The following is a 21248-nucleotide window of genomic DNA, read 5'->3' as shown; positions in this document are numbered from 1 at the left end:
TATATATATATATATATACACTTATTTATATATATTTAGGGCTGTGTATTCCCAAGTTGTGGAAATGAGACATGATTGCTTAGTTTTAATAGTTTTTAAAAATAACCAAAATGCTAAACATTAAAATTAAAGCAGAACAAGCATAAACAGAAATGTTTGATCCAAGCTTGTTCAGTTTGGTTATGATCTGATGTGACTTTTATATTTTTAAGCTCTATCCAACAACAACAACGATAATAATATTGCAATAGATAATTTATCAGATTTGTAAAATATTTTTATTGTTTGAGACCCGTTCAAAAGTATGGAATTGCAAAAGTAAAAACTGGCAGAAATTGAGAAGAAATAATTAAAATTAAATTTAAAAATGCAGTTTATTTACAGTAAAGTCCCTCCACCCCAATTTCTTTCTTTCTTTCTTTATACATGCGACCTTGAAGTAATCCAAAAGTAATCCAAAAGTAATCAGATTACATTACTTTCATATTGTGGTACTTGGATTACATTACTGAATACTTTTTTTACGTAACTGTAATGGAATACATTTTTAAAGTAACCCTCCCAAGTCTGATGGCTACCCACATTCTTTAAAATATCTTCTTTTGTGTTCAACAGAAGAAAGAAACTCATACAGGTTTGGAACCACTTGATTGTTTCTAAATGACGACAAAATTCCTTTATCCGTAACTATCCCTTTCAATTATCCATTGTGTATATATATATATATATTATAAGTTTTTTATTTCCAAGTTTTATTTATTTCATGTCTCCGTCATCATAATTTAATAAGTAAAACATTAATTACTGCAGTGTAACTCCGGTGATGTTGTGCTTTGTCACATGTTCGATGTGGGTGGTCTAGTTCTAACCAATCACCGTGTTCATATGGAAAAACAAGCGAGTTCTCAAGCGCTGATTGGCCAGTGGCATTGCGCTCACTCATCGTCCCCGCCTCTATCCGGAAGTTGGCTGTCATGTGACTTGTTTGTTGGCGATTTGCTGTACGGAGCCGCATCATTTCATTACAGCAACAAACAAACGTTTGTCGCGGGTAATTCCCCTATTCCCCCTATCTCCTCCTCTCTCCCTGCTCCGCAATGGACGAAACGAGCCCGCTAGTTTCTCCGCTTCGTGATTCCAACGATTTCAGCTACGGTCCCACCGAGCCGACCAGTCCCCGGGGCGGATTTGGAGGGACGCCGGGCTCCGTCGTGCGTCTGCCGGCTGGGAGTCCCGGACGCAGCCGCGAGCGACAGCCGCTCCTGGACCGAGATCGAGGCGCGTCGCCCCGGGACCCGCATAGGAACGAGTTCCCGGAGGATCCGGAGTTTAGAGAGATCATCCGGAAGGCAGAGCGGGCCATCGAGGAGGGCATCTACCCGGAGCGCATCTATCAGGGCTCCAGCGGCAGCTACTTCGTCAAAGATTCAACAGGGGTGAGAGTTCATCATATCTCGATTACATAAGCCCGTCTGATCAGTTTTATGTGCATCTGAGCATGTGGTGTGTGAGAGATCTCAGTAACAGCTGTGTCATCAGGTCAGGCCTCGAGTGATGCAAACCACTGATCTGAAGTTTGAGCTTTTACTGGACAAATATTGATGTTGTTCTTCAACTGCAGGCACTTTTATGGATTTTTATCACATTAATGTGACATTGAAAGTTTTTCACACCTTCACCCCTGTTTCAGAACCATATGTGCAATCCTTAATTATAAAAATTGATGTGATGTGTGAAGTAAAAACAGGTAAAATTGAGGTAAGGGTCGATGGACTCATTGCTGTGTCATTGCACAGGACTACAGGACAGCAGCTTTATCAGGGCTGTAGGTCAACATCTAGTCAGCTGCCTATCTAGACAGCATTTCTGGGCATGATGCCTAGGTAGGCAGCTCACTGGGTCTTTGATCGATAAATAAAATGCTTACTGGCACTTTCTCTTTGAAGCTCTCTCTCTCTCTTCAGAGAAACGGCAGTGCGTTTTCATCATGCAGTGATTGTGCTCTTATCAGATACGCACTACTACTTTTATATGAAACATGAATACAAGGTTAACAGCTCATAATTGATCAGGAAGATTAATTATTATATTGGTAATACTATAAGATTCCATTTGTTAACATAAGTTAACTACATTAGTTAAAATGAACTAACAATGAAATATACTTTATAAACCCCTTAACTGCTTGGTGCTCTTTATTTATTGCCTTTTTTTTTCCTTAATACATATTTTAGTAATCATCATAAATTAGGTATCATTTGAGAGATTAAACACCCAAAATGTATCCTGTGAAAACCGTTTTGAAATCAGACATTAGGACTTTATGCAACAGCTGTTGATGGAACGGCAATGGCGACCGGAAGTAAACGGTCAACTGCCGTAGCTAAAGAACGCAAAAATCGCTGAGCAACAACAAATAGGACGGCGTGGACCATTTAATTATTTGACATAGTAAACAATACATTACATGCAAATAAAAGCAAGAGAATGGTTGCTTTTGGCATCAAATGACATACAGATACAACTAAAATACCACATAACCATAGAACATAACATTTAATTATCTAGTCTGTCACGTATTATCGACTACGGCAAATCGGCTACTCTCCTGTAGTAGACGGTTACAGTAGAACGGCAAGAAGTAGCAGTTAAATTTGCGCATGTGCAACAGAATGCCGTTGTATCAGCAGCTGCTGCTTAAAGTCCCTAATGCTTTACAATGGAAACTCTACTTTACATCCTTTTAGCGGGCTCCTCCCCCTAGTGGACGGTGTCATGTTTCATATTACAAAATTATTTTAACTATTTCATAATAAAAACTTTTTCCAATCTTGACGAGTCACATATCGTTGGAAAGGCCTGAGACTCAAGGTTCCATATTTGGTGACTGTTTTGAGATAGAACTAATATTGTAACAGAATTGTATTTATTTGTTACGGGATAACACATCAAAAAAAAAAAAAAAAAAAAAAAAAAAAAAATTAAATGGTTTCACCCGGTGGCTGTTTTTGGTACTACATCTAAACAAAATCTCATAGGAACTTCCATTTTTTGATATCAACTTGATAACACAACTTGGTTAGACATATGGCTTTAATTAAATAGCAATTTTTACAGTAAAAATTATTTTATATTTTGTATAAAATGTTTATTACAGTACATAGGCTTTACAGTAAATTTGAACTTCTGTAACGTTTTTACACTTTCATTTTTTTAAGTGCTTTCAGTTCGGCAATAATCTGCTGAGTGTCTTCTTTAAAAAGAGATCAACCTTACATCTGTATTGCAAAGCATTACTGAATTACAACCACAGTTTTAATCTCAGTTAATGTTTTACTAATACATTATGAAAATCAAAAGTTGTATCTGTTAATATTATTTAATGGACCTGAGCTAACGTGAACTAAAGTTGTATTGTTATTAACTAGCGTGAACAAAGATGAATAAATTCTGCTCATTTTTAATGTTAGTAAATGCATGAATTAACAGGTCCTTATTGTAGAGTTTCCATTGTTTATTGGTTTACAGAAAAGACAGCAGTGTCAGTGAAGACTGGGCTGAAGTATGAGATGTCGTGTGTCAATAAAACTAAGACAATCAAGTTAAATATTACATGGACTGAATATTTTTATTGGTCACTGTTATCAGTCAGGCTGTAACTTTCTAAATGCCAAGAGTGATCAGAAGTAATAGATTTCTCCATGTACACTGTTATAACTTATAGTATTTATTATTAATTAACTTAATTTTTATCATTTTTATATTTTTCATTTTCATTTTACTTTTAATTTAAGTATGCTTTTGTCATTTTTATTAGTTTTTTTAATGTATCTATTCAGCTGTATTTTTTATTTCAGATTAATTTTTATTAATTTTAGTACTTATAAAGGACTAAACTTGTTTTATAAAGCAACATTTTAGAATTTAAGTTTTTAATCTAGAATTTATATTTTATTTTATTTCAGATTTCAATGATCAAAAAGGATTTTTTAATAGTTTTAGGTTTAGTTAATAACAACACTTATGTCCATTATTACAGCAGAGAGAAGTGTGTTCATTCAAGTGGCTATAAACACCCTCCTTTGGCGTCTGAATGTCTAATCTAATAAGCTTCAGTTGGATTTGACACGGCACTTTTGTGTGTTTTAAGTAGTGTTCGACCACTATGGGGTTGATGGCTGATAAACTGCAAATGTGAACGCCTCAAAACTCAGTGAGCTCACTATCTAGACAGCATTTTTTAGTCACTCGAGGAATGTTTGTTCACCTAGATAGGCAGCTCCCTCGATTGTGAGACAAATGCCGTCATCATTGATCATTAAACAAATAACTTACCAATACTTTTCCTTTGTTGAAAAAAAACAGAACTAATGAAGGGTGATTTAGTAATGGTGGTAATTTCATCAGTACAGTTCCTCACTTTAAATGAAACTGTGGAATAACCAAGAGAGTCACAGTATGACATGGTTTAAGACCTGTCACATGCGTTAAACCGCCTAATTTCTGCCATATGACTTCTGCGATCATGGCAGCGCAGTGTGTTAGACGAGTATGTTTGGCCTTCTTTCATTCAGCCACAGAATCACAAAGCGTCAAAACTCTCGGCTCGCACTTTTGACCCGGTTAGTAGAGAATCAAGTTCAGTGATTATTCAAAGATTATATTGATTATATTTATCACAAACCGACTGATTGTTTTGTTGTGCCTGTTCAGCAGAACTGAGTAAAAGTTAATCCTTATAGAAAAGATGGAGTTGAACAAACAGACTCTTCCAGTTTCACTCCATCAAGATAAAGAGGAATTGAGATTTTCTACATATTTTCTGTGGGATTCCCAGTGTTACTCCTTCTCTGGCCCATTGTGTCACTATGTACTAGTTTCATTTTTGTATAGTTTAAAGAGTCGAATGCTTAATTTGAAAAGGTTGTGAGCTTTCTGTCAGAAGTGACCAAAAACCTTCTATCTGCACACAAGCTGCAAACAACTCATTTTTCATTTATGAAGTTATTTGGTAGAGTTTGAATCTGGCCTGGACATGATTATTAGTCATGATGATTAATAAGCATCACATTCTGTCTAGTTAGTCAGACTGGATTTTGCTTCACACTGCAGCCTGAAGGGGGCAGAAGTGATTTGGTCTGATGTCAGTTTGCCGTTTTGTTTTCTTCAGGGCTGGTGTTCGACCTCTCAGCGGTGAACACGCTGGAAGCTTCATCTGCTCACTAGTGAGGCAACTCACATGAGTCATTAAGCACATGACCGTATGTATGGTCAGGTGGTGTGCATGGCCGGTTTCTCATTCACTTCAAATCAAATCAGAGATGAGTCATGGAGACCAGATGATGTCTTTGTTAAAGGTCACTTTTAGTAAATGTGTCTGAAAATAAGGTAGTAACTATTAAGTTAACTTTTTTGGGGTTTAAAAGTTTGGGGATGTTAAGATTTTTTCATGTTTAAGCTAAGCCTAAGCTGCATTTATTTGATGAAAAATGCAATAAAAACATTAATATTGTGAAATATTATTATAATTTAAAATAACTGTTTTCTATGTGAATATATAGTAAAATGTAATTTCTTCCTGTGATCAAAGCTGAATTTTCAGCATCATTACTCCAGTCTTCAGTGTCACCTGATCCTTCAGAAATCATTCTGATATGCTGATTTGCTGCTCAAGAAACATTTCTGATTATTATCAATGTTGAAACCGGTTGTGCTGCTTAATATTTTTGTGAAAATTGTGATGCATTTTTATCTCAGAATTCTTTGATTAATAGAAAGTTAAAAAGAACAGCATTTATTTGAAATATAAATATTTTGTAACATTATAAATGTCTTTACTATCACACTTCATGATCCTTGCGTGAAGTGAAAAGTTTTTAAAAGTATTAATTACTTAAAAAATCTTCATGATGCCAAACGTTAGTGTACAAATGGTTGCCTTCTAGTTGTTGCAGTGTTTTTACCTCCAATTACACATTTCTCCTTCAAAATGGACATTTCCTATATTAGATGGTTTTACTGCATTCTGGGATTGCTTTGTTCATAAAATATGCTACTACATTAAATTCTAGCCAAAATTAAGTGTCTAGTGATAGTGAAAAGCATCTGTGTTTGCTGAAAATGTAGCTTAATTGGTTTAGCATGAAGTTGTAAATGTGAATTTGGACTGAGATGTAAAGTGTTCAGTAGCACTGAAGGGATTTTTCACTTGATTTGCTCAAAAGATGAATGTTATTTTACCGACAAGCTAAAGAGTCGTGTTCCACTTTACGATACGACTGCGCATGCCGCTTCAGGAAACCTGACCTTACATGACCTCTTTTCACTCCAACAGAAGGTCATCGGAGTCTTCAAACCAAAGAATGAGGAACCGTATGGCCAGCTGAACCCCAAGTGGACCAAATGGCTGCAGAAACTGTGCTGTCCGTGCTGTTTCGGCCGGGACTGTCTGGTTCTGAATCAGGGCTACCTGTCAGAAGCCGGAGCCAGTTTAGTGGACCAGAAACTAGAACTCAACATTGTGCCGCGCACCAAGGTATGAGAACAACACCCACACTTCTGCACCTTCACTGAAACCAAAACCAAAGTGAATGAGGACGTGAGAAAGTAATATGATAGTCGTGATGGTTTAGTGCTTGTTAGTCAACCTCTTTCGTTTCCTGTTGTTGGCACGCTTGAAAACAAACTTGTCAACCGCACGGCTAAACATAACTTTTACCTCAAACTCTCACACATTGCTGTTGCTGACTGTTGTCAGATAAGACAGACACGTGTCCTATATAAAGCCTTCTCTGTGCTCTCTTTCTCTTAGGTGGTGTATTTAGCAAGTGAGACATTTAATTACAGCGCCATCGATCGAGTAAAGTCTCGAGGAAAGAGGTTAGCTCTAGAAAAAGTGCCCAAGGTGGGCCAACGCTTCCACCGGATTGGCCTGCCACCTAAGGTAAGGATTGTGACAGCGCCACCTTTCTGCCTGGAGGAAGATTAGAGATTTTAGATGTTTCTAAACTCACTATTTTTGGCTGTTGTATATTTATTATACAATGTTATTCTAACATCACTGTGATACTATTTTAGTTCTTAAAATAGTTGTTTTTAAACCTAGTTGTATGTTTGCAAACTCGTTTCTTTTGGCTGTTGTAGGTTTGCGAACTCGTTTCTATTGGCTGATGTAGGTTTGCGAACTTGTTTCTATTGGCTGATGTAGGTTTGCGAACTTGTTTCTATTGGCTGTTGTAGGTTTACGAACTCGTTTCTATTAACTGTTGTAGGTTTACGAACTTGTTTCTATTGGCTGTTGTAGGTTTACGAACTTGTTTCTATTGGCTGTTGTAGGTTTACGAACTCGTTTCTATTGGCTGTTGTAGGTTTACGAACTCGTTTCTATTGGCTGTTGTAGGTTTATGAACTCGTTTCTATTAACTGTTGTAGGTTTACGAACTTGTTTCTATTGGCTGTTGTAGGTTTCCAAACTCGTTTCTATTGGCTGTTTTAGGTTTACGAACTCGTTTCTATTGGCTGTTGTAGGTTTACGAACTCGTTTCTATTAACTGTTGTAGGTTTACGAACTTGTTTCTATTGGCTGTTGTAGGTTTACGAACTTGTTTCTATTGGCTGTTGTAGGTTTACGAACTCGTTTCTATTGGCTGTTGTAGGTTTACGAACTCGTTTCTATTGGCTGTTGTAGGTTTACGAACTCGTTTCTATTGGCTGTTGTAGGTTTATGAACTCGTTTCTATTAACTGTTGTAGGTTTACGAACTTGTTTCTATTGGCTGTTGTAGGTTTCCAAACTCGTTTCTATTGGCTGTTTTAGGTTTACGAACTCGTTTCTATTGGCTGTTGTAGGTTTACGAACTCGTTTTTATTGGCTGATGTAGGTTTACGAACTCGTTTCTATTGGCTGATGTAGGTTTACGAACTCGTTTTTATTGGCTGATGTAGGTTTACGAACTCGTTTCTATTGGCTGATGTAGGTTTACGAAGTCGTTTCTATTGGCTGTTTTAGGTTTACGAACTCGTTTTTATTGGCTGTTTTAGGTTTATGAACTCGTTTCTATTGGCTGATGTAGGTTTATGAACTCGTTTTTATTGGCTGATGTAGGTTTACGAACTCGTTTCTATTGGCTGATGGAGGTTTACGAACTCGTTTCTATTGGCTGATGGAGGTTTACGAACTCGTTTCTATTGGCTGTTTTAGGTTTACAAACTCGTTTCTATTGGCTGATGGAGGTTTAAGAACTCGTTTCTATTAGCTGATGTAGGTTTATAAACTCGTTTTTATTGGCTGATGTAGGTTTATGAACTCGTTTCTATTGGCTGATGTAGGTTTACAAAGTCGTTTCTATTGGCTGTTTTAGGTTTATGAACTCGTTTCTATTGGCTGATGTAGGTTTATGAACTCGTTTTTATTGGCTGATGTAGGTTTATGAACTCGTTTTTATTGGCTGATGTAGGTTTATGAACTCGTTTCTATTGGCTGATGTAGGTTTATGAACTCGTTTCTATTGGCTGTTTTAGGTTTACGAACTCGTTTCTATTGGCTGATGTAGGTTTACGAAGTCGTTTCTATTGGCTGTTTTAGGTTTACGAACTCGTTTCTATTGGCTGATGTAGGTTTGCAAACTCGTTTCTATTGGCTGTTTTAGGTTTACGAACTCGTTTCTATTGGCTGATGTAGGTTTGCGAACTTGTTTCTATTGGCTGATGTAGGTTTGTGAACTCGTTTCTATTGGCTGATGTAGGTTTGTGAACTTGTTTCTATTAACTGTTGTAGGTTTGCGAACTCGTTTCTATTGGCTGATGTAGGTTTGCAAACTTGTTTCTATTAACTGTTGTAGGTTTGCGAACTCGTTTCTATTGGCTGATGTAGGTTTGCAAACTCGTTTCTATTGGCTGATGTAGGTTTGTGAACTTGTTTCTATTAACTGTTGTAGGTTTGCGAACTCGTTTCTATTGGCTGATGTAGGTTTCCAAACTCGTTTCTATTGGCTGTTTTAGGTTTACGAACTTGTTTCTATTGGCTGTTGTAGGTTTACGAACTCGTTTCTATTGGCTGTTGTAGGTTTACGAACTCGTTTTTATTGGCTGATGTAGGTTTACGAACTCGTTTCTATTGGCTGTTTTAGGTTTACGAACTCGTTTCTATTGGCTGATGTAGGTTTACGAACTCGTTTTTATTGGCTGATGTAGGTTTACGAACTCGTTTCTATTGGCTGATGTAGGTTTACGAAGTCGTTTCTATTGGCTGTTTAGGTTTACGAACTCGTTTTTATTGGCTGTTTTAGGTTTATGAACTCGTTTCTATTGGCTGATGTAGGTTTATGAACTCGTTTTTATTGGCTGATGTAGGTTTACGAACTCGTTTCTATTGGCTGATGGAGGTTTACGAACTCGTTTCTATTGGCTGATGGAGGTTTACGAACTCGTTTCTATTGGCTGTTTTAGGTTTACAAACTCGTTTCTATTGGCTGATGTAGGTTTAAGAACTCGTTTCTATTAGCTGATGTAGGTTTATAAACTCGTTTTTATTGGCTGATGTAGGTTTATGAACTCGTTTCTATTGGCTGATGTAGGTTTACAAAGTCGTTTCTATTGGCTGTTTTAGGTTTATGAACTCGTTTCTATTGGCTGATGTAGGTTTATGAACTCGTTTTTATTGGCTGATGTAGGTTTATGAACTCGTTTTTATTGGCTGATGTAGGTTTATGAACTCGTTTCTATTGGCTGATGTAGGTTTATGAACTCGTTTCTATTGGCTGTTTTAGGTTTACGAACTCGTTTCTATTGGCTGATGTAGGTTTATGAACTCGTTTCTATTGGCTGTTTTAGGTTTACGAACTCGTTTCTATTGGCTGATGTAGGTTTACGAAGTCGTTTCTATTGGCTGTTTTAGGTTTACGAACTCGTTTCTATTGGCTGATGTAGGTTTGCGAACTCGTTTCTATTGGCTGATGTAGGTTTGCAAACTTGTTTCTATTAACTGTTGTAGGTTTGCGAACTCGTTTCTATTGGCTGATGTAGGTTTGCAAACTTGTTTCTATTAACTGTTGTAGGTTTGCGAACTCGTTTCTATTGGCTGATGTAGGTTTGCGAACTCGTTTCTATTGGCTGATGTAGGTTTGCGAACTCGTTTCTATTGGCTGATGTAGGTTTGTGAACTTGTTTCTATTGGCTGATGTAGGTTTGCAAACTTGTTTCTATTAACTGTTGTAGGTTTGCGAACTCGTTTCTATTGGCTGATGTAGGTTTGCAAACTTGTTTCTATTAACTGTTGTAGGTTTGCGAACTCGTTTCTATTGGCTGATGTAGGTTTGCGAACTCGTTTCTATTGGCTGATGTAGGTTTGCGAACTCGTTTCTATTGGCTGATGTAGGTTTGTGAACTTGTTTCTATTAACTGTTGTAGGTTTGCAAACTCGTTTCTATTGGCTGATGTAGGTTTGCGAACTCGTTTCTATTGGCTGATGTAGGTTTGTGAACTTGTTTCTATTAACTGTTGTAGGTTTACGAACTCGTTTCTATTGGCTGATGTAGGTTTGCAAACTTGTTTCTATTAACTGTTGTAGGTTTGCGAACTCGTTTCTATTGGCTGATGTAGGTTTGTGAACTTGTTTCTATTAACTGTTGTAGGTTTGCGAACTCGTTTCTATTGGCTGATGTAGGTTTGCAAACTTGTTTCTATTAACTGTTGTAGGTTTGCGAACTCGTTTCTATTGGCTGATGTAGGTTTGCAAACTCGTTTCTATTGGCTGATGTAGGTTTGTGAACTTGTTTCTATTAACTGTTGTAGGTTTGCGAACTCGTTTCTATTGGCTGATGTAGGTTTGCAAACTTGTTTCTATTAACTGTTGTAGGTTTGCGAACTCGTTTCTATTGGCTGATGTAGGTTTGCGAACTCGTTTCTATTGGCTGATGTAGGTTTGCGAACTCGTTTCTATTGGCTGATGTAGGTTTGCAAACTCGTTTCTATTGGCTGATGTAGGTTTGCGAACTCGTTTCTATTGGCTGATGTAGGTTTGTGAACTTGTTTCTATTAACTGTTGTAGGTTTACGAACTCGTTTCTATTGGCTGATGTAGGTTTGCAAACTTGTTTCTATTAACTGTTGTAGGTTTGCGAACTCGTTTCTATTGGCTGATGTAGGTTTGCAAACTTGTTTCTATTAACTGTTGTAGGTTTGCGAACTCGTTTCTATTGGCTGATGTAGGTTTGCGAACTCGTTTCTATTGGCTGATGTAGGTTTGCGAACTCGTTTCTATTGGCTGATGTAGGTTTGTGAACTTGTTTCTATTAACTGTTGTAGGTTTGCAAACTCGTTTCTATTGGCTGATGTAGGTTTGCGAGCTCGTTTCTATTGGCTGATGTAGGTTTGTGAACTTGTTTCTATTAACTGTTGTAGGTTTACGAACTCGTTTCTATTGGCTGATGTAGGTTTGCGAACTCGTTTCTATTCTCTGTAGGTTTACGAACTCGTTTTTATTGGCTGTTTTAGGTTTATGAACTCGTTTCTATTGGCTGATGTAGGTTTATGAACTCGTTTTTATTGGCTGATGTAGGTTTACGAACTCGTTTCTATTGGCTGATGGAGGTTTACGAACTCGTTTCTATTGGCTGATGGAGGTTTACGAACTCGTTTCTATTGGCTGTTTTAGGTTTACAAACTCGTTTCTATTGGCTGATGTAGGTTTAAGAACTCGTTTCTATTAGCTGATGTAGGTTTATAAACTCGTTTTTATTGGCTGATGTAGGTTTATGAACTCGTTTCTATTGGCTGATGTAGGTTTACAAAGTCGTTTCTATTGGCTGTTTTAGGTTTATGAACTCGTTTCTATTGGCTGATGTAGGTTTATGAACTCGTTTTTATTGGCTGATGTAGGTTTATGAACTCGTTTTTATTGGCTGATGTAGGTTTATGAACTCGTTTCTATTGGCTGATGTAGGTTTATGAACTCGTTTCTATTGGCTGTTTTAGGTTTACGAACTCGTTTCTATTGGCTGATGTAGGTTTATGAACTCGTTTCTATTGGCTGTTTTAGGTTTACGAACTCGTTTCTATTGGCTGATGTAGGTTTACGAAGTCGTTTCTATTGGCTGTTTTAGGTTTACGAACTCGTTTCTATTGGCTGATGTAGGTTTGCGAACTCGTTTCTATTGGCTGATGTAGGTTTGCAAACTTGTTTCTATTAACTGTTGTAGGTTTGCGAACTCGTTTCTATTGGCTGATGTAGGTTTGCAAACTTGTTTCTATTAACTGTTGTAGGTTTGCGAACTCGTTTCTATTGGCTGATGTAGGTTTGCGAACTCGTTTCTATTGGCTGATGTAGGTTTGCGAACTCGTTTCTATTGGCTGATGTAGGTTTGTGAACTTGTTTCTATTAACTGTTGTAGGTTTGCAAACTCGTTTCTATTGGCTGATGTAGGTTTGCGAACTCGTTTCTATTGGCTGATGTAGGTTTGTGAACTTGTTTCTATTAACTGTTGTAGGTTTACGAACTCGTTTCTATTGGCTGATGTAGGTTTGCAAACTTGTTTCTATTAACTGTTGTAGGTTTGCGAACTCGTTTCTATTGGCTGATGTAGGTTTGTGAACTTGTTTCTATTAACTGTTGTAGGTTTGCGAACTCGTTTCTATTGGCTGATGTAGGTTTGCAAACTTGTTTCTATTAACTGTTGTAGGTTTGCGAACTCGTTTCTATTGGCTGATGTAGGTTTGCAAACTCGTTTCTATTGGCTGATGTAGGTTTGTGAACTTGTTTCTATTAACTGTTGTAGGTTTGCGAACTCGTTTCTATTGGCTGATGTAGGTTTGCAAACTTGTTTCTATTAACTGTTGTAGGTTTGCGAACTCGTTTCTATTGGCTGATGTAGGTTTGCGAACTCGTTTCTATTGGCTGATGTAGGTTTGCGAACTCGTTTCTATTGGCTGATGTAGGTTTGTGAACTTGTTTCTATTAACTGTTGTAGGTTTGCAAACTCGTTTCTATTGGCTGATGTAGGTTTGCGAACTCGTTTCTATTGGCTGATGTAGGTTTGTGAACTTGTTTCTATTAACTGTTGTAGGTTTACGAACTCGTTTCTATTGGCTGATGTAGGTTTGCAAACTTGTTTCTATTAACTGTTGTAGGTTTGCGAACTCGTTTCTATTGGCTGATGTAGGTTTGCAAACTTGTTTCTATTAACTGTTGTAGGTTTGCGAACTCGTTTCTATTGGCTGATGTAGGTTTGCGAACTCGTTTCTATTGGCTGATGTAGGTTTGCGAACTCGTTTCTATTGGCTGATGTAGGTTTGTGAACTTGTTTCTATTAACTGTTGTAGGTTTGCAAACTCGTTTCTATTGGCTGATGTAGGTTTGCGAGCTCGTTTCTATTGGCTGATGTAGGTTTGTGAACTTGTTTCTATTAACTGTTGTAGGTTTACGAACTCGTTTCTATTGGCTGATGTAGGTTTGCGAACTCGTTTCTATTGGCTGTTGTAGGTTTCCAAACTCGTTTCTATTGGCTGTTGTAGGTTTGCGAACTCGTTTCTATTGGCCCTTGTAGGTTTGCGAACTCGTTTCTATTGGCTGTTGTAGGTTTGCGAACTCGTTTCAATTGGCTGTTGTAGGTTTACGAAGTCGTTTCTATTGGCTGATGTAGGTTTGCGAACTCGTTTCTATTAACTGTTGTAGGTTTGCGAACTCGTTTCTATTGGCCCTTGTAGGTTTGCGAACTCGTTTCTATTGGCTGTTGTAGGTTTGCGAACTCGTTTCAATTGGCTGTTGTAGGTTTACGAAGTCGTTTCTATTGGCTGATGTAGGTTTGCAAACTTGTTTCTATTAACTGTTGTAGGTTTGCGAACTCGTTTCTATTGGCTGATGTAGGTTTGCAAACTTGTTTCTATTAACTGTTGTAGGTTTGCGAACTCGTTTCTATTGGCTGATGTAGGTTTGCGAACTCGTTTCTATTGGCTGATGTAGGTTTGCGAACTCGTTTCTATTGGCTGATGTAGGTTTGTGAACTTGTTTCTATTAACTGTTGTAGGTTTGCAAACTCGTTTCTATTGGCTGATGTAGGTTTGCGAGCTCGTTTCTATTGGCTGATGTAGGTTTGTGAACTTGTTTCTATTAACTGTTGTAGGTTTACGAACTCGTTTCTATTGGCTGATGTAGGTTTGCGAACTCGTTTCTATTGGCTGTTGTAGGTTTCCAAACTCGTTTCTATTGGCTGTTGTAGGTTTGCGAACTCGTTTCTATTGGCCCTTGTAGGTTTGCGAACTCGTTTCTATTGGCTGTTGTAGGTTTGCGAACTCGTTTCAATTGGCTGTTGTAGGTTTACGAAGTCGTTTCTATTGGCTGATGTAGGTTTGCGAACTCGTTTCTATTAACTGTTGTAGGTTTGCGAACTCGTTTCTATTGGCCCTTGTAGGTTTGCGAACTCGTTTCTATTGGCTGTTGTAGGTTTGCGAACTCGTTTCAATTGGCTGTTGTAGGTTTACGAAGTCGTTTCTATTGGCTGATGTAGGTTTGCGAACTCGTTTCTATTAACTGTTGTAGGTTTGCGAACTCGTTTCTATTGGCCCTTGTAGGTTTGCGAACTCGTTTCTATTGGCTGTTGTAGGTTTGCGAACTCGTTTCAATTGGCTGTTGTAGGTTTACGAAGTCGTTTCTATTGGCTGATGTAGGTTTGTGAACTCGTTTCTATTAACTGTTGTAGGTTTGCGAACTCGTTTCTATTGGCCCTTGTAGGTTTGCGAACTCGTTTCTATTGGCTGTTGTAGGTTTGCGAACTCGTTTCTATTGGCTCTTGTAGGTTTGCGAACTCGTTTCTATTGGCTGTTTTAGGTTTACGAACTCGTTTCTATTGGCTGATGTAGGTTTACGAAGTCGTTTCTATTGGCTGTTTTAGGTTTACGAACTCGTTTCTATTGGCTGATGTAGGTTTGCGAACTCGTTTCTATTGGCTGTTTTAGGTTTACGAACTCGTTTCTATTGGCTGATGTAGGTTTGTGAACTTGTTTCTATTAACTGTTGTAGGTTTGCGAACTCGTTTCTATTGGCTGATGTAGGTTTGCAAACTTGTTTCTATTAACTGTTGTAGGTTTGCGAACTCGTTTCTATTGGCTGATGTAGGTTTGCAAACTCGTTTCTATTGGCTGATGTAGGTTTGCGAACTCGTTTCTATTAACTATTGTAGGTTTGCGAACTCGTTTCTATTGGCTGATGTAGGTTTGCAAACTTGTTTCTATTAACTGTTGTAGGTTTGCGAACTCGTTTCTATTGGCTGATGTAGGTTTGCAAACTCGTTTCTATTGGCTGTTGTAGGTTTACGAAGTCGTTTCTATTGGCTGATGTAGGTTTGCGAACTCGTTTCTATTAACTGTTGTAGGTTTGCGAACTCGTTTCTATTGGCCCTTGTAGGTTTGCGAACTCGTTTCTATTGGCTGTTGTAGGTTTGCGAACTCGTTTCTATTGGCCCTTGTAGGTTTGCGAACTCGTTTCTATTGGCTGTTTTAGGTTTACGAACTCGTTTCTATTGGCTGATGTAGGTTTACGAAGTCGTTTCTATTGGCTGTTTTAGGTTTACGAACTCGTTTCTATTGGCTGATGTAGGTTTGCGAACTCGTTTCTATTGGCTGTTTTAGGTTTACGAACTCGTTTCTATTGGCTGATGTAGGTTTGTGAACTTGTTTCTATTAACTGTTGTAGGTTTGCGAACTCGTTTCTATTGGCTGATGTAGGTTTGCAAACTTGTTTCTATTAACTGTTGTAGGTTTGCGAACTCGTTTCTATTGGCTGATGTAGGTTTGCAAACTCGTTTCTATTGGCTGATGTAGGTTTGCGAACTCGTTTCTATTAACTATTGTAGGTTTGCGAACTCGTTTCTATTGGCTGATGTAGGTTTGCAAACTTGTTTCTATTAACTGTTGTAGGTTTGCGAACTCGTTTCTATTGGCTGATGTAGGTTTGCAAACTCGTTTCTATTGGCTGATGTAGGTTTGCGAACTCGTTTCTATTGGCTGATGTAGGTTTGTGAACTTGTTTCTATTAACTGTTGTAGGTTTGCGAACTCGTTTCTATTGGCTGATGTAGGTTTGCGAACTCGTTTCTATTGGCTGATGTAGGTTTGTGAACTTGTTTCTATTAACTGTTGTAGGTTTACGAACTCGTTTCTATTGGCTGATGTAGGTTTGCAAACTTGTTTCTATTAACTGTTGTAGGTTTGCGAACTCGTTTCTATTGGCTGATGTAGGTTTGCGAACTTGTTTCTATTAACTGTTGTAGGTTTGCGAACTCGTTTCTATTGGCTGATGTAGGTTTGCGAACTCGTTTCTATTGGCTGATGTAGGTTTGCGAACTCGTTTCTACTGGCTGTTGTAGGTTTGCGAACTCGTTTCTATTGGCTGATGTAGATTTGTGAACTTGTTTCTATTGGCTGATGTAGGTTTGCGAACTTGTTTCTATTAACTGTTGTAGGTTTGTGAACTCGTTTCTATTGGCTGATGTAGGTTTCCGAAATTGTTTCTATTTAACTGTTGTAGGTTTGCGAACTCGTTTCTACTGGCTGTTGTAGGTTTGCGAACTCGTTTCTATTGGCTGATGTAGGTTTGCGAACTTGTTTCTATTGGCTGATGTAGGTTTACGAACTCGTTTCTATTGGCTGATGTAGGTTTACGAAGTCGTTTCTATTGGCTGATGTAGGTTTCTGAACTTGTTTCTATTAACTGTTGTAGGTTTGTGAACTCGTTTCTACTGGCTGTTGTAGGTTTGCGAACTCGTTTCTATTGGCTGATGTAGGTTACTGAACTCGTTCGTATTGGCTGATGTAATTTTGCAAACTCGTTTCTATTAACTGTTGTAGGTTTGCAAACTTATTTCTATTGGCTGTTGTAGGTTTAAGAACTCGTTTCTATTGGCTGTTGTAGGTGGGCTCATTCCAGATCTTCGTAGAGGGGTATAAAGATGCAGATTTCTGGCTGCGGCGGTTCGAGGCGGAGCCTTTACCTGAAAACACTAATCGCCAACTCCAGCTACAGTTTGAGAGACTGGTGGTGCTGGATTACATAATTAGAAACACAGGTAACCATAGAAATCACTCAGGAAAAATAAAGGTCAAACAAATGGACAAAAACCCATTTTAACTATGTATTGTCTTTATTTTAACAAATAATTGTCTGTGTGTGTGTGTGGTTACGTGGACCTGTAGACCGAGGAAATGACAACTGGCTCATAAAATATGACTATCCGATGGATACATCAAGCAACAGAGTGAGTGACCAGCTGCTATTTTAGATTTTTATGGGTGATTTTCAATCCTGTTCTTGTGTTTTTATGTACATGTTTGTGCTTATCAAATGGTTTTCTCCTCCAGGACAGTGATTGGGTGGTAGTGAAGGAACCCATCATCAAGCTGGCAGCCATTGACAATGGTCTAGCCTTCCCTCTCAAACACCCGGATTCATGGAGAGCCTGTAAGCCAATCATCATCCACCTCACAAGCACATGGCCATCTACTGGCCAATCACATTGTAATATTCTTGATAAGTGTTAAATACAAACTTCATCACTGTAACTTGATGTGTTTTCATTCATTTGTTGTAGTTTGTCCGCACTCAGTTCAGTGTTTTTGTTGAATGTGTTTCCTGTAGACCCGTTTTACTGGGCGTGGCTGCCACAGGCTAAAGTTGCCTTTTCACAAGAGATCCGAGATTTAGTTCTTCCCAAATTTTCCGACCCAAACTTCACCAAAGACCTTGAAGAAGATCTATATGAGCTTTTTAAGGTGAGATCACTTTGAAATTCAGCTAGGGACTCGCTGGTATGTTTGTCTATCATTAGTACTATTTTACTAAATGAATGCTTAGTTTTGACATTATATTTACATTAACGTTGACAGAAAGATCCGGGTTTTGACAGAGGACAGTTCAAGAAGCAGGTCTCAGTAATGAGGGGGCAGGTGAGTCTTTAACAACCACTAGATTTTAGTTGTGTTTGAAGACACTGAAAGCACTAATCTGCTTTATAGTATTATGGTATTATACAGTAGGGCTGGGCAATAAATCAGTATTGATATTTATTGAGAAAAACAAATATTGTCACAAGCATTTCAGCTAGCTGATGTCAAATATGCCAAAATAAAAGTTTGGTTTATCTTGAAATTATCTTGAATATTATTTTATTACTATTGTATAGTAAAATGTACTTCTAATAATAATAATAATAATTTCAAGGAAAATCATATATTTTTTCTTCCATGTTTTGGTTTACATAGTATTTATGTTTTGCAGCACATTATTTGACAAAAATAAAAATGCAGTGTTTTGATGTAAATTAATTGCTACATTTTCTTTTCATAACATTTTAAAAGGTTGATTAACATTTTATGAAATAATTTTATTAGACACCATTTTGATGGTGATGAATTTGTATTAAATCATAAAACACAGAATCCATTTAATATAAATTGTTTAATTTTTTGTTTTTGTTGTAAATGTTTTTGTTGATTATATTTTCCTTTAAAAAGATTGATTAAATTGTTAATGTTTTATGAATTCATTTCTTTAGACACCATTTTGATGATGATGAACACAGAATCCAGAAAAATAAAAATAAATAAATAAATAAATAAAACAGATTATAGAACAGACTTCATGGGTTCCTAAATAAAAAGGTAGCTTTCTCAAACAAGTTATGTTTACATTCAATCTTGAGGTCTAATGCACTTCCTTCACCATTAATGGTATGAAATTAATATTGTTAAATTTCGATAGTGATTGATTTGGGAAAAAATATTGATAATATTTTTGGCCAATTCGCTTGGCCCTATTATACAGCCATAATGCATCATTTAAATGTTGAAAATGTTCTTAAACAGAGGTTTGCAAGAGGGGATAGGATTCATGTGAACTCTAATAAGGTTATCAAATAAACTATTCAGCTTCATTTAAAAAAACTGATGCCCATTTTTCAGCTTGTCTCTGAATATATTAGCCCAGCGGCTCTTAATCTTGACATCTCTTTCAATGCATGTGAAGAAACATGCATCTGCTCTTTCTGAGATGTTTCAGCTCATTCCCTGTCCTGCGTTCCTCTAGATCCTGAATCTCAGACAGGCTCTGAGTGAAGGCAAGACGCCGCTGCAGCTGGTGCAGATGCCGCCCGTTACCGTGGAGACGGCGCGGGCGCCGCAGCGGGCCAACAGTGAATCCTACACGCAGAGCTTCCAAAGCAGAAGACCCTTCTTCACCTGGTGGTGATGGGGGCTTTTATGTGTGTGTGCAACCTGATTTTAGTTGCCTTTTTTTTTTCTTTTTTTTTCATCGGAATTTTGGGAACAAATGAGAGTAGGAAAAGGTCCAGTAATTGACGAGAAACCCTTTCCACACATAATTCTGAAGGAGAGCATTGCCTCGTTGACTGTTACACCGTATAAACACTCAAAGCTGCGCTCAGAATGACCTGCATGTCAGTAAGACAGTGAAGGAGAAACTTTCTGCTGTAGTAAAACCTTGATGCTTGACTCCCCCCTCCCGGCACTGGAACTACTGCTCAGCTGTCCTTCATAGGCCTTTTCTGTTTCGTTCTTCTCACAATCATTGAAAAGTCACACTTTATCCTCTGCTTTTTCCATTAGCATTATATTTTTCTACCTTTGTTTTTTTTTTTTTTTTTTTTTTTACGTGCATGTGTCTGGTGTTCATAACCTGGAGGCGGAGTCTCCTCGGAGCTCAACTGAGCATGTGCAGAAAAACACTGGAACGTTCCATTCTCACGGTGACATCATTCTTCTTTTTGCTCATTGTTTGATTTCATTTGAAAATCAGAAGATATTGTAATTTTTTTTAATGTATTCACAGGTGTCAACAAAACTGACCTTAAAACGTGACAATGGACTGTATAATTTGTATGTAATGTATTTAATGAAAGATGCTAAAACTATAACAGTGCAGTACTCAATAAAAGAACAGAATTGAGTTTTATTTCAAAAACTATTTAATTGGAAGTTCCAGCTTAGTGACAATGAGAAAAATAACTCTTGTTCTTGTGCATGTAGTAGTGTTCAGAGAAATCGATTTCGGCTACATGTTGTCATCCGTATTGCTTGTAAATGTCTGTCGAAGTGACAGAAGAAGACATTAAATAATCAGCACTATTGATTAGTGTCCAGCATAGCTCTACAGGTGATAATACTGTACTAATGCATTATATACATATTACCACAGGCTAACACATCTAAAACAACACTAACGATTTGAAGAGAACTGCGCTGTTGCAGCAAAATGCAAATACATTCTTTTATATTTTTAGATATTGAACATTAAACACCACCGGAAGGCAGAACACTCCCTGAAAAGGAGGACTACTGAGAAACTAGTGTTTTGAAAAGAAAAATACTAGCACATATCATTAAATAATAGAAACCCAACACTTTTTAGCCCCATACATTCATATAAGCGGAAAATAATATCTGACAGGGGCTCTGGAAGCTTCAATGAGACTTAAATCGCTGCATTTAAAGAGATAGTTCACCAAAAATTCAGCTTTTGTCATTTACTCGCCCATGTTGTTCCAAACCAGCACGGTTTCTCTTTTCAGTATAATAACAATGAGAGTGAGTGAGTATGGACACAAAAAATTCAGGATCCGTGATATATCGGCCACCATATCGGTATCGGCCGATATGTTCATTTATAATGTTAGCATTATTTGGCCGATATATTAAAGCCGATAAATAATGGATTGTTTCCTTCAGCTGAGACACTTTAAATGCGTGCTGTTCACCACGATGGTTCTGAATGGTTTGAAATCTGATTGGAATCGCTTATATATAAAAAAAATAAATAAAAAAAAGCAAGAGACCCCCAGGTGAACAGGATAAAAAAAATTAACTAATAGATATCACTATACTTCCCCAGTTGATTGATTACATTAAGAATTGCAAAAAATGTTTGTATTACAAGTTTTCTGAATTATGTTTAAATATGCAAATTATGCCTTATCTAATTAAATAAGCCCTAATTTGCATACATTTCAACTGAATATTGGATGAAATCAGGTTTAAAAATTCTTGTTTCATTATTTTGACATTAGAGTAAAAGGTTTTTACTAGAGATGCACCGATATCAACAGCCGATTATTTCATAATAATAATCATTATATTTTGAAGGCAATGCAAATAAAAACTTTATTCTCTCCACATCAACTTGTTTCAGAGTAACTGGTATCAGTTATAAACAAACACACTCAAATTAATATTAACACATTAACTAAATT

The 21248-nt window shown here is 37.4% G+C and overlaps 2 protein-coding genes across 4 annotated transcripts in view; both read left to right on the top strand.

Moving 5' to 3' along the window:
- The window catches only part of LOC125271747 (NACHT, LRR and PYD domains-containing protein 12-like), a 1137836-nt gene that overhangs the window by 1058929 nt on the left and 57659 nt on the right, over positions 1-21248 (top strand). The window lies entirely within an intron of this gene.
- pi4k2a (phosphatidylinositol 4-kinase type 2 alpha) lies at positions 953-19948 on the top strand. Its single transcript, XM_048196007.1, has 9 exons — positions 953-1436; positions 6335-6535; positions 6812-6943; positions 16901-17054; positions 17182-17243; positions 17347-17446; positions 17624-17757; positions 17872-17931; positions 19070-19948. The coding sequence occupies exons 1-9, from the start codon at positions 1098-1100 to the stop codon at positions 19229-19231; spliced, it is 1344 nt and encodes a 447-aa protein (XP_048051964.1). The 5' UTR covers positions 953-1097; the 3' UTR covers positions 19232-19948.

The sequence above is a fragment of the Megalobrama amblycephala genome, linkage group LG7 (assembly GCF_018812025.1).
Source record: "Megalobrama amblycephala isolate DHTTF-2021 linkage group LG7, ASM1881202v1, whole genome shotgun sequence".
In the NCBI taxonomy this organism is placed as follows: domain Eukaryota; kingdom Metazoa; phylum Chordata; class Actinopteri; order Cypriniformes; family Xenocyprididae; genus Megalobrama; species Megalobrama amblycephala.
The sequence above is the reverse complement of the archived record's forward strand: the minus strand, read 5'-3'. Positions and strand labels throughout refer to the sequence as shown.

Coding starts and splice junctions, on each gene's coding strand:
- pi4k2a (XM_048196007.1), top strand. CDS start 1,098: ATGGACGAAACGAGCCCGCTAGTTTCTCCGCTTCGTGATTCCAACGAT. Junction 6,944..16,900: donor GGATTGGCCTGCCACCTAAG/GTAAGGATTGTG, acceptor TGGCTGTTGTAG/GTGGGCTCATTCCAGATCTT. Junction 17,758..17,871: donor ATCTATATGAGCTTTTTAAG/GTGAGATCACTT, acceptor TAACGTTGACAG/AAAGATCCGGGTTTTGACAG.